Source organism: Zea mays, chromosome 4 (assembly GCF_902167145.1).
Source record: "Zea mays cultivar B73 chromosome 4, Zm-B73-REFERENCE-NAM-5.0, whole genome shotgun sequence".
NCBI lineage: Eukaryota > Viridiplantae > Streptophyta > Magnoliopsida > Poales > Poaceae > Zea > Zea mays.
This window is the reverse complement of record NC_050099.1, coordinates 221,763,537-221,777,644: the sequence shown is the minus strand read 5'-3', so window position 1 is coordinate 221,777,644 and position 14,108 is coordinate 221,763,537. Positions and strand designations below refer to the sequence as shown.

The window sequence follows — 14,108 nt, the reverse complement described above, 5'->3', positions numbered from 1 at the left end:
GTTTCAATGCATCATTAGTAATAATAAAATTAAAATAATTGGTCACTCATTATGGAGAGAAAAAAATTAAATAGGTTTATTATCTAATATAAATCTGAAATCAGTTAAAGAAAACATTGAAAAATAAATTTAGCTATTATTTAGTATCGTATTAGAAACTTGTAGGAGTATGGATATCTATATCATCGGATATGTATAATTTGGCTAACCATTTTTATTTTCCATCCCTAGGTCCTCCGTATCCCGAATGGAATGATTCCATGAGTGCATGCCGACGCGCCTTGGGTTGGCTCGACGCCTCTACATGACAGAGAGCTAGCAGCCTACTCCATATCTGCTGTTCTGCCAGATGGAAGACAGCATCTGCATGCCCTTGCGACAAAGCAAAGCACCTTCTTTTTCTTCATCCAGGCCGCTGGCCGCCCCCCCATCTGGCCAAATCTTTAATTATCTCCACTCTCCACTTCTCCTGTTCTCCAGCAGTCCAGTGCCATTCTTCCGTGTCGTCTTCTCCAGGTGTGAGGTGTGTCGCGGTGGCTTCAGCCTTCGATTACTCTCTATAAGCTGGGAGTTTCATCGATCATCATCAGTTCGTCACCATGAGATTGCCGTGGCCGTGGCGGCGGAAGCCCGCGCCGCAGCATGATGATGTGCCGGTGGCGGTGAGCACCCACCTCCACGTCGCAGCCGGTGACGACGACGACGACGACAACGGCGTTGACTCCGAGTCCACGGCGTCGTCGGAGCGCAGCCACCTCACGCTTCCGGTGGAGGAGCCGGTCCACGTCCACGACGAGGCTGATCCCCAGGACGGGGTCCACGCTCACTACGAGGTGGCTGGTTCCGTTTCGGATGAGGACACACTGAGCGGCAGCGGCAGCGACAGCGATCCGAACGGCGCCGGGCACCGGTCGAGAGCAGCCAAGAGACACCACAACCCAAGAGGGGGGAGGAGGCGGCGATCTGCCCGAGTGCCGGCGTTCACGGTCGCTGGCACCGCCGCGGCGGTCATGCTGCTCGTGCTCGCGGTGCTCGTCGCCTGGAAGAGGAGGCAGCGCGCCGCCGGCTGCTAGCTGGATGGCGCGCAGTTACTGCGGTAACGTTCTTATATGTGGTGTGGACGTGTGGCTGCCGTACGGTACGAGCAGTGTGTACGTGGGCCCGGGCGTGTAAAAATTCAACGGTGAACTTTTCTTTACTGTACTTTTTTTTGTTGGAGAGTGGGCTTCTCATAGCGTGTTTGGTTTTAGAGACTAATTTTTAGTCTCTCTATTTTATTATATTTTAATCTTTAAATTGATAAATACAAAAACTAAGATAGAGTTTTAGTTTCCGTTTTTAATAATTTATAGCCTAAATTTTTATAAATTGGAGGGACTAAAAATTAATCCCTATAAACTAAACACCCCCTCAAGCTATAAACCGATTTGCAGAATCAAAGATTTTGACTATGCAAATGTTTTGCTTTGGTCTCTTCCTAAAAATGAATCTAAGTTTGACTTTTATTAGTTATTGACTAAAAATATACCTTGCGTGTTGCTACGAGAATTACGGATGATTGAAATTAAAATTATATGAATTAAACTATTCTCTACTATAATTAAAACACCAGTTTCAAGAGTCGTCCTGTGTCATTTTTTTTAAAAAAAGTCCCTACATTTCTTCAAAATCAACTCAGCGTTAGATGTTAAAAAACGGTGGAGGTGGAGTTTGAACTCACACACCCTTATGGAAGAAGGGTGAGAGACACTGGGCGAAGCTGTCTAAACAGTAGAACACCATGCTTAGTTATTTATAATACTGAATATAAATGGTACATATGTATATATGTTTTTTTTGTAAAATAAAAAAATAATCGTGTCGGGCCGGGCCAGCACTATGGGCCGAGGCTACGGCCCAAGCATCGCACGATGCTCATGTCGGGTTGGCCTAGACACTATTAAATATGTCGTGCCTTGGGCTAGCTCACTAGACACGAGCCATTTAGCCATCTATACCTTCACACGATAATGATGGTTCTTGGCTCAGTTGCCACCACTTTGTTCATCATTCTACTTCTTTTCTCTCTCTCCTCATGCCTCCACCTCCGCGTCACACCATTCTCAGCAGAGGGCGTAGGATCACGAGCCTCGCAACAAGGCAATAAAAGCTGCTCCACCCAAGAGGATTTTGAAACTATAGCAAGTGCAAGTTTAAGAGGCCATATCTTTCAGCTTGTATGGTTGTTTAATGCAAATAAGCACTTGTTGGAAAGGCCTCTTTGTCTACTTTCTAGTGGATCAAGAATCTATGAGAGAACATATCCAAGGTGTTCAGAAACGGCCGTGACAAATTCATGACTCTACCAGCCTGAGGGGATTTCGTAACTGCATCAAGCACTAGATTAAATGGAGCATACCTTTCAACTCCCAAGGCCGTTTAATGCAAATAAGTACTTGTTGGAAAGGTATCATTGTCTACTTGCTGGTGGATCAAGAATTAATGGAAGATCACACCCGAGGTGACTAGGAACTGCCGAGAGAGCTTCATGACTCCACTAAAATTCCTTCTTTGTATTCCTGTATTTAAGAAACTAGCAGCCACCAAAGAATTTGGGTTTTGTTTGATGTAAGTTTAGCCTTTGCTACATGTAAATGCGTGTGTTGGCTAGACCACCCGGTTACTTGAAACATGACCCCAACCTTATGTGATCCGTGAGTGTATGCTTGTTATCTTATTCTTGCTTGTTCTCGATTGCTTGCAGGTTCAAGGCTTTTCTTGGCACGGCAAGAGCAACAACAACAGGAGCTAGTGTAACTATTGCTAAGATGCAGTTCCCTTGTGGTTGTTGTAGTCGGATAGCACAATGTCGACCTCCACCCCAAATCGTATTTATCAGGAGATGGTGTACCTGTCGCTCAAGGCATCACGCCATCTTGGTTGTGGTTGTCGAGCAGCCAACGTCGTTCTCCAACCATTTTCCAACCATCATCAACTCTCATCGAAAGATCGAGCTCCCTTCTACCTGTTGGATTTATCAAGTGGTATCAAATTTTAGGTTGCTCGGTGAGAGATCTTCTCCTTTCTAGTTTATTTACCTACAATCCACTTTTGCCCAAAGATAAATTCAGATCTTTGAGCCTTTGCTTTGCTACTTAGTTTCTGTCTTGTTGAATTCATGGTTGCTGCATTTGTGTCGAGTTGCTGGTCTAAAGTTTTCTTACCACTAGAGTTTCAAGTTCGATCCACCTTGTTTAGATCACCATTTTAGACCTCTAGCTGTAATCAAAAACAAAAAAAGAGAAAGGAAAAGGCAGGGACATAAAAAAGCCACACTAATTATAAAAAAGAGAGCATGTAATGAAAGTCACCTAGAGGGGGGTGAATAGGCGAAACCTGAAAATTATAAACTTTGAACACGAACTTCACCCAGGGATAGGATTAAAAATAAATAATAATGAATACGGAGTGCGGAAGATAGTTCTTCTTGCTATGAGTTGTTCAATTAATGCGGATAACTTTGGGAGCTAACTCAGAAGATTGTAAGCAAGAGAACTTTTAGAGAAAGGGAGAGGGAAGAAACAAATCGAATGGTGATGATCAACACAAATGAACACGGCGATTTGTTTCCCGAGGTTCGGTTCCAATGAACCTACTCCCCGTCGAGGAGGCCACGGAGGCCGTGTCTTTTTCAACCCTTTCCCTCTCTCAATCGGTCACCTAGACTGGTTGAGTGCTTCTTCTTAATCTCAAGGGTCACAAAGACCCCGCAAGGATCACCACACACTTAGGTGATTATCAGTGAGACAAGGAATATGTCGTGGATTCTTTACCGGTTATTCAAAAGGTCGAGGGCCTCTACGTAAAATCACCGGTGTGGGCGCGCGTGTGGGCGCGTTTCGCCTGGTCTTGGGCTGGGTCAGGCTAGTTTCAGCCCAACACTGTTCCTTCTTTTTCCTTTTGTTTTTACTGTCAGGCTTGGAAATTTATAGGAAATTGAAAAAATGATAAAAATATGGGACCAATTTTGCTAGACTCCTAAATTCATCTAGTATTTAATAAAAATAGTTCCAAGATTTTTAGTCCCAACCAAGAATTATTTAGCATTTAAAGATGCCTAAACCTAGCCTTTTAGAATTTTAGAATTATTTTGGTAACTCCAAAAACCATAAAATTTTTTGAGTAAGCTTAGTTTGAGGATTAAAACCCTTGAGTAAAGTTTGGCATGCTTTGGATATTGTTTGGTCCCAAACCCAAGACACTAGCTTCCTAGGGTTTAATTGCCTAATCCTAATAGATAGCTAAACTAGGAAACCCTAGTAACTAGTGTGTACCGTGAAGGAAAGTTGTATTCAAGATACAACTTAGTGTGTTTCTATTATAACTACATATTCATAGCATCACATGAGCATTCATGTATATGTATTGTTATGTATAGAAAACGAAGAAGAAGTTGCCCCACAAGATGAAATTCCACCTATCGAGAACAACTTCTAGTTTGATATCTGTGGGACAGACCCTGAGCCTCCTACAACACAAGGCAAGCCCCGGTGCTTTATCCCTTTCCTTGTGTTTTAAAATCTTTATCACCTTATATGATGCATTAGGTGATAGGAGTTGTGTGCTAAACAATTGCTGCATTTTCTTCCTTGGAACTGATTACCATTCTTAATACCTATTTTACTTAAAAGTTTTCTGATTCTTAGTCTTGCTTTAGAAAACAAAATGTTTTGTTTTAAACAAAGATGATGTTTTATATGGGATGGGAAGTTTTCAAAGAAAAGACTTGATGGTGAATCCATCATGCCCATGATGGGTTCAACATCAGAAAAGATGTACCTCTGACAGGTACCAAACTTTGGGTTGTAAATGATAAAGACGAGACCGGGCGGGTGACTTGCACGAGAAGGAAGTCTCGGTGTAGTGTCTCCGTCTGAGTCGATTAAGGGCCGTGTCGATGTAGGCTTGATGATCGAGGACCTTTTACATGGCCACATGCCTCGTCATGTGTAAGCTTTGCCTTGGTCGGACCAATACCAGAAAGGCCACCACGCAATGGGAGTGGAGAGATGGCAAGAGTAGCGTGTACCCTCCGTGGCAAGAGGCTGGACGGTGGTGTATCTATGCTCTCGGTTGGCGTGAACCCGGTCTGGTCTTGAGAAACCCGGTGGTGAGTTGACATATGCAAGGTTTAAGTGCTACATATGTCGTGTGGTCGGAGATCCCCAGCTGGGTATTAATCGATTCGGATCGCTGTTACTTCTCGGATATGAAGACTCGGTCACTGACTTACACGTAGCATTCTAGTGAACTCAAAGGGTGATAAAAGATGGCTAGTGTAGGCCATGTGCTTGAACTAGGATAGAAAGAATTCTAAATGCAGGTAATGACTTAACCTAATAATAAAAGTGGATTTTTAAGGATCCACTGTTAGTAAGCATTTCTGCAACCAGATTCTTTGATTCTTGATTAGCTTTACCGTGAATCCCACTAGCCAGCATATCCTTGAGAGTCTTTTCCTTTGTCAGGTAAGACTTGCGAATGTACACTCTGTACTCAGGGTTTTCGAACCCATGTTGTTGTAGGTGATGAAACAACGGAGTTTTGCTGTTTCTGCTCGAAGGTGGTACCAAAGGAGGAGGCAAATCAGTGAACATGTTGGTGGGAGGATGTTTTACCTTCCTGTTTTGTAATAATAAGTTATGCACTCATAACACCTGGTATTGTAATAAATACTCTCTCTATATTTTATGAATGTAAAGTAAGTTATTGTAATCCGCTTTCGTTTATTCTTACTCCGATTATGTGTGTAATGTCTGCGTGATGTGTGAAGCGCTCTTGTGCGGTATGATAATGATACAGATGACCGAATTTGTCGAGTGATTATGTGCATCTACATGGTTGTCCGAGGTCCTTAGGACAAGGACATGTGTAGGTGGGCCTAAAACCTTGGGAGGTTCCGTGACAAGAATGATGAGAACCTAACCCGCTCAGATATGACCATGTTAATAGCTTTTGCTTCAAAGGTGAAACTCTTCCACATTGTAACTACCTTCGATATATTTGAAGAATTAATATTGGGCCATAAAGTGAGTATGTTTTTATTTGTAGAACTTCTTACATAGATCAAGCAATGTGTTGAGTGTACAATGAAGGCATTGAGGAACAAAGAAGTTGATTAGGGACCAAGTAATGATATTTATAACAACCCCAACCATGCGACCACATCATCAGATTTAAAGCCATACTTGGGTAAGGAGCACACGCTAGAGTCGAGGACGACTCTACTATAAGAAGGGGATGATGATGAGGACATCACTGCCATCAATACAACCACACTAGCGATCCCCTTCATCATTTAATCAAGGACCAACGAAACGAGTCCATGCATGTAAACTTAATTATTAGGTGAACTCGTTTCTTGTTGTTGAAGCTAATCCTTCCTTAAATGAGGTACTAAAGCCTTGTCATGACTTTATTATGCTAAGGTGTTTGGGAGGTGAACCATCTAGGAGTTGAGAAGACAACAAGGCAATAAAAGCTGCTCCACATGAGAGGATTTCGAAACTACAACAAGTACAAGTTTAAGAGTGCATATCTTTCAGCTCCCAAGGTTGTTTAATGCAAATAAGCACTCGTTGGAAAGGCCTCTTTGTCTAATTTCTAGTGGATCAAGAATCAATGAGAGAACGCATCAAAGGCATCCAAGAACGATCGAGACAACTTCATGACTCAACCAGCCCAAGGGGATTTCGTAACTGCATCAATATCTCACCGAATTTAAGGGGCAAACCCGGGTGCGTCTCATATGTGCGCCAAATAAGATCAACACATACAATGACTCAGTGTATAGTGACGAATGTCACAAACTTTATTACATAACAAAAAATGTCTTACAATATAACTGATAATAAATAGAACGAACTAATATTATTATCCCTTGGCGCCATTAAACTGAAAGGGAGACGACACCTAGGCCTCGTCGTAGTAGTCCTCCTCCGGGGGTACCTGCTCTTCACCTGTGGGAGGGGGGGTTATTGCAAGAGTGAGCTCACATATGTTCATCGCTTAGAAAGTGTGGGGAATAATGTGCATGAGCCCACTTACGGTGGGGGCTCATGTATTGTGTAAGGCTGGTCAACAAATAATGGTTAAGGCAGAGCATTGCTTTTAATAAGTTGGTCAAATTTTATTAGCAGATACTAAGTATAAGTAAATACCATCCCAATAAAATAATATATCACAATTATAATAACTCCCACAATGCGATGCATATGACAGGTTAAGTTTAATTCCATAAGTTACTCATGTGAGGGTCCAAGCCGCTCATGACCATGAGCACGGCTGATATACCCGTTTTACACTCTACAGAGGTTGCACATCTTTACCCACAAGACGTGATAAACCGAACGGGTAGAAGGGAGCCTGATCTTTCGATGAGAGTTGATGGACGTGGAAAATTGTTGGAGAACGACGTTGGCTGTCCGACTACCACAACCAAGATGGTGTGGCGTCTTGAGCGATAGGTACATCGTCTCCTGATAACTATGATTTGGGGTGGAGGTCGACGTTGTGCTATCCAACTACAACAACCACAAGGGTGTCGTGCCTTAGCGATAGTTACACCAGCTCCTATTGTTGCTGCTCTTGTCGTGCCAAGAATAGCCTTGAACCTGTAAGCAATCAAGAACAAGCAAGAATATGATAACAAGCAGACACTCACGGATCTAAAAAGTTGGGGTCCTATTTCAAGTAACCGGGTGTTCTAGCCGACACACACGTTTACAAGGAAGTTGTAAAGGCTAAACTTACATCAAACAAAAACCCAAGTTCTTTGGTGGCTGCTAGTTGCTTAAATAGAGGAATAGAAAGGAGTTCTGCTGGAGTAACGAAGCTCTCTCGGCCATTCCTAGATGCTTCGGTTGGTATCTCTCATTGATTCTTGATCCACTAGAAAGAATACGAAGAGATCTTTGCAACAAGTACTTATTTGCATTAAACAACCTTGGGAGATGAAATATATGCTCCATTCAATCTAGTGCATGCTGCAGTTACGAAGCAGAAGTTCACTCGACAGTTCCTGGACACTTCGGGTGTGATCTCTCATCAATTCTTGATCTACTAGAAAGTAGATGAAGAGACCTTTTCAATGTGTACTTATTCACAATAAAGGTGAAAGGGAAATGGCCTCAACCATTTCCTATAATCGATTTTGGTGTTTGACGACCATCACAAATCTTATGGACTAACTAACTTTGCCTAGTTGATCATTTCTCAGGTGCATAAGTTCATCTACATTAATTCTAAGTCAACTATTTGGAATACCGTAGATTATTCCGGACATGAGAAGTGTTTTGGAAATTCTCCTAAGCATGGACCGTCCGGGCCTTGCGGCGGACCGTCTGCGACGCCGAGGAGAGCCTCGGATAGGAACACTGCAAAAACACGGATTAACACTACAGACTGTCTGAAGGAGAAGCGAGCACCATCCGAGACCAAGCGCGGACCGTCCAGCCTCAGGCGCGGACCGTCCGGTCATTGAAAAACCAGGAAAACCCGAAGGTGATAGGTTCGGTAAAAAGCATTTTTAGCGTCCTCGCGGACTGTCTGGGTGCACAGCCAGACCGTCCACGAGTGCTCTGTCTGACATTTGACGATGCATTTAATGCACTTGTAGTTGTTGATATAGCCGTTATTGCTGACCATTGCGATTTCAGCCATTGATGTGTAGGGACGGACCATCCGGACCAGGGGCACGGACCGTCCGCGGTTGGCAGAAAACGGGCAACGGCTAGGAAGTGGTTGGTAGCTATAAATACAACCCCAACCACCTCCATTCAATACATCCAAGCATTCCACTCATACACATTCAATACAAGAGTTAGCAATCCATTCCAGGACACATTCAAAGCTTCAAATCTCTTCAAGTGCCACAATTACGACAAGTGATCATTAGTGATTAATGACTTGAGAGAGTGTTGTTCGTGTTTCATTTGTTGATCTTGTTGCTTGGCTTTTAATCATGCTTTCTTCATCTCCTTCTAAACTCTCTAGTGACTTGTAAAGCTAGCAAGAGACACCTAAGTGTGTGGTGGTCCTTGTGGGGTCTTAGTGATCCCTAAGATTAAGAAGAAGCACTCAATCGGTCTAAGTGATTGATTGGGAGAGGGAAAGGGTTGAAAAAGACCCAGCATTTGTGGCCTCCTCAACGGGGAGTAGGTTCATTGGAACTGAACCTCGGGAAACAAATCATTGTGTTCATTTGTGTTGATCATTACCTTGCGATTTGATTCTTCCTCTCCTCTCTCTCTAAAGTTCTCTTGCTCACAATATCTTGAGTTAGCTCCCAAAGTTATCCACATTGATTGAGCAACTCATAGCAAGAAGAACTCTCTTTTGCACTCCGAATTCATTATCACTCTTTCTAATCCTAACCCTGGGTGAAGTTCGTGTTCAAAGTTTATAATTTATATATTTCGCCTATTCACCCCCTCTAGGCGACTTTCAATTGGTATTAGAGCCTAGTACTTCATTAGAGTATAACAACTTGAAGTGATGTCGGGAGAAAACACCAAAAAGGAGTTGATCACTGGGGAAAAGCCCAGATCTTCGGGAAAGAAGAATGAAGGAAAGACTCTGTCAACGGAGGCCGGCGACAAGCACAAGGAGGACAAGGATGAATCCACCAGCTCCATCAAATCACACAAAAAGGGCGACAAAAAGAAAAAGAAGATGAAGAAGGTGGTCTACTACGAGACCGACTCATCCATGCCATCAACCTCCAGCGCTAAGTCAACATCTTCAAAACGCCAAGAGTGTAAGAAGTATAGTAAGATCCCTCTTCGCTATTCTCTCATTCCTAAACATGCTCTTTTACTTTCCATTCCATTAGGCGAACCACCATACTTTGATGGTGAAGATTATTGTATGTGGAGTGATAAAATAAGGCACCATCTAACCATACACCACGAAAGCATTTGGGATATTATTGAGTTTGGAGCACAGGCACCACAAGTGGGTGATGAGGACTATGACTCCGATGAGGCCGCCCAAGTGAGACACTTCAACTCCCAAGTCACTTCCATACTCCTCGCTTCCTTGTGTAGAGAGGAGTACAACAAGGTGCAAGGGTTGAAAAGTGCCAAAGAGATTTGGGACGTCCTCAAGACGGTGCATGAAGGGGATGAAGTAACCAAGATCACCAAGCGGGAAACAATTGAGGGAGAACTCGGTCGGTTCGTACTCAACAAAGGAGAAGAGCCACAAGCCATGTACAACTGGCTCAAGACCATGGTGAATCAAGTCCGCAACCTTGGGAGCACCATGTGGGATGACCATGAAATGGTCAAGGTTATTCTAAGATCTCTTATTTTTTGTAACCCCACTCAAGTGCAATTAATTCGTGAGAATCCTAGGTATAAGAAAATGTCTCCCGAGGAGGTGATTGGCAAGTTTGTGAGCTTTGAACTTATGGTCTAAGACTCCAAACCATTGTCAACTTGGAGCAAGGTTCCACCTCCACACCTGAGGTACAACCCGTTGCATTCAGGCAACCAAAGAAAAGAAGGAAGAGCCTACACCAACCAATAAACTCCCAATTGATGCCTCCAAGCTTGACAACGAGGAAATGGCTCTTATTATTAAGATCTTCCGGCAAATCCTCAAGCAAAGGTAGGGGAAGGATTACAAAGCCCGCTCCAAGAGGGTTTGCTATCGGTGTGGTAAGTTTGGTCACTATATTGCTAAATGTCCATATGAAAGTGATAGTGAGAGGGACGACGACAAGAAAGGGAAGAAGAAGATGGAGAAGAAGAAGTACTACAACAAGAAGAAGGGTGGTGAGGCGCACATAGGAAGAGAGTGGGACTTCGATGAGAGCTCCACCGACGAGGACGCCACCAACATTGCCATCAACAAGGGTCTTCTCTTCCCCAACGTCGGCCACAAGTGTATCATGGTCAAGCAGGGGAAAAAGAAGAAGGTATACTCTAGAGATACCCCCAAATATACTACTTTCGATGATGACGGTAGCTCTAGTGAAAAGAATGATGATTTGTCTTCTCTTTTTGCAAACCTTACCATAGAACAGAAGGAGAAAATTAATGAATTGATAAAAACCATTAACAAGAAGGATGAAATCTTGGAATGCCAAGAAGACTTGCTTGTTAAGGAAAACAAAAAATTTGTTAAGCTAAAAGATGCTTTTGCTCTTAAAGTTGAAAAATGCCAAAACGTGACTAAAGAGCTAAACACATGCAATGATTCAATTTCTTGTCTCAAAACTGGAAATGTTAGTTTAATTGCTAAGATTGAGGAATTGAATGCTTGGCATGTTCCTACATCTACCATTGAGCATGTTACTATTTGTACTAGATGTAGAGATATTGATGTTAATGCTATTAATGATCGCCTTGCTATGTTTAAAGAAAAAATGATCACATAGCTAAGTTGAATGCCAAAATTTCCAAGCATGAGATTGAAAATGAAAAATTTAAATTTGCTCTTAGAATTCTTTACAATGGAGACGCCCTAGCATTAAGGATGGGGTTGGCTTCCAATCTGGGAGCCAAAACAACATCAAACTTAATGCCCATAGAAACAAGATTTCCAACTTTGTTAAGGGCAAGGCTCCCATGGTGGAAGATAGAGAAGGTTACATTTTATATCCTGAAAACTATCCTGAGCTTAAGATTAGAAGAATTCATGCTAAGAATTCTCATCATGTTGCTCATCACGCTTATATGTATAGAAATGAGGCTTCTAGTTCTAAGCATACAACTCATATTAAGATGCCTAAGAAAAGGATTGTTGATGCATCAAATGAACATATCATTTCATTTAAGATCTTTGATGCATCCTTTGTTCTTACTAACTGTTCGGGGTATTCTTCCCCGTCGAAGGTCCTCAAGACAAAGGCATCATTGGCAAAGTGATGTTGAGGATCATCTCTATCGAAGGTCCTCGAGACGAAGATACTGTCTGAAAGCTGTGTTGATGAATACCGAAGCTACCACCAAAGGATGACAACTTCGACTTAAAATGGTGACAAAGGTCTAGTATGAAGATGAACCGAAGAGGAAAAGACTAGTTGATCCTTGATAACTCATGTTATGATTGTATAAACAAATTGAGGGCACGAATGTATTTTCACCTGGGCTGCGTCTCATACCTATAAAAAGGTGAATAGTACCCCCCATATTGTTCACGCTGAATTGTAATCGCTCTCGCGCCAACACCTACGAATAAGCCGAAGGGATCAATGTAATGTAAATGCTGTTAATGTTCATGTGTACATTATGAAATACATATGTGTATGATTCGATGGATCACATTCATTATCTCTATGTACTCTTATTCTTATGAAGATGAAGGCATGTCCTTCATGACCTCCGTCTGAAGATCATTATATCTAAGAGGAGATAATGCTTCGAAGGACGAAGGTCCTTGACATTTGACAATTGTGTTGCCTTGTTCGTACTTTTCACGGATCGAGCTCGTTATGAAAAAACAATCTAGCACCGTGAAGGGGCTACTATTGGGGGTCTTCTTCCCCGCCGAGGGTCCTCAAGACAAAGGCATCAATGGCAAAGTGATGTTGAGGATCATCTCTGCCGAAGGTCCTCGAGACGAAGATACTGTCCGAAAGCTATGATAACGAATACCGAAGCTACCATCGAAGGACGACAGCTTCGACTTAAAATGGTGACGAAGGTCTAGCATGATGTTCTACTGAAGAGGAAAAGACTAGTTGATCCTTGATAACTCATGTTACGATTGTATATACAAATTGAGGGCACAAATGTATTTTCACCCGGGCTGCGTCTCGTACCTATAAATAGGTGAACAGTACCCACGCTGAATTGTAATCGCTCTCACGCCAACACCTTCGAACAAGCCGAAGGGATCAATGTAATGTAAATTCTGTTAATGTTCATGTGTACATTATGAAATACATATGTGCATGAGCCGATGGATCACATTCATTATCTCTATGTACTCTTATTCTTATGAACGATGAAGTGCCCTTTATGACCTTCGTCTGAAGATCATTATATCCAAGAGGAGATAATGCTTTAGAGGACGAAGGTCCTTGACATTTAACAATTGTGTTGCCTTGTTCTTGATTCATAGCATTTGAGAACAAGTGACCATAACTAACAAATCCGGCAAAAGTAGTTGCCAAATATGTCGGGGCAAGCACAAGAGTGCAAAGACTTGTGTTTGGTTACCCAAGGTGCATGTTTCTAATGTGAAAGGACCCAAGACCATTTGGGTACCTAAGGACAAGGCCTAAATTTGTGTTGTAGGTGTATGCATCCGGTGGAACAAGTTGGATAATCGACAATGGGTGCACAAACCACTTGACAGGGGAGAAAAGAATGTTCTCCTCATATCAGAACAATAATGATCCCCAAAGTGCAATCACTTTCGGGGATGGAAATCAAGGTTTGGTCAAAGGATTGGGTAAAATTGCTATATCTCCTGATCATTCCATTTCTAATGTATTTCTTGTAGAATCTCTAGGTTACAACTTGCTTTCTGTATCTCAATTATGCAAAATGGGCTACAACTTTTTATTTACTGATGTTGATGTTACCGTCTTTAGAAGAAATGATGATTCACTAGCTTTTAAGGGAGTGTTAGATGGTCAACTATATTTAGTTGATTTGACTGATAATAATGTTGAACTAGACACTTGCCTAATTGCTAAGACTAATATGGGTTGGCTTTGGCATCATCGACTTGCTCATGTTGGGATGAAGAATCTTCACGAGCTTCTAAAGGGGGAACACATTTTAGGACTAACCAATGTTCATTTTGAGAAAGAAAGAATTTGTAGTGCATGTCAAGTAGGGAAGCAGGTTGGAACTCATCATCCACACAAGAACATCATGATGACCGAGAGGCCACTTGAGCTACTCCACATGGATTTATTCGGTCTGGTTGCTTATATAAGCATGGGCGGGAGTAAGTATTGTCTTGTAATTGTGGATGACTATTCTCACTTCACTTGGGTGTTCTTTTTTCAAGAAAAATCACAAACCCAAGAGACCTTAAAGAAATTCTTGAGAATCAAGAAGACTAGAAGCGACAATGGAACGGAGTTCAAGAACTCTCAGATTGAAGGA

The 14,108-nt window shown here is 42.3% G+C and overlaps 1 protein-coding gene across 1 annotated transcript; it reads left to right on the top strand.

The window, feature by feature from the left end:
* The first annotated feature begins 437 nt into the window (after positions 1-437).
* LOC100303833 (uncharacterized) lies at positions 438-1,212 on the top strand. Its single transcript, NM_001165458.2, has one exon. The coding sequence runs from the start codon at positions 600-602 to the stop codon at positions 1,071-1,073; it is 474 nt and encodes a 157-aa protein (NP_001158930.1). The 5' UTR covers positions 438-599; the 3' UTR covers positions 1,074-1,212.
* Positions 1,213-14,108: the final 12,896 nt, after the last annotated feature.

Coding starts and splice junctions, on each gene's coding strand:
- LOC100303833 (NM_001165458.2), top strand. CDS start 600: ATGAGATTGCCGTGGCCGTGGCGGCGGAAGCCCGCGCCGCAGCATGAT.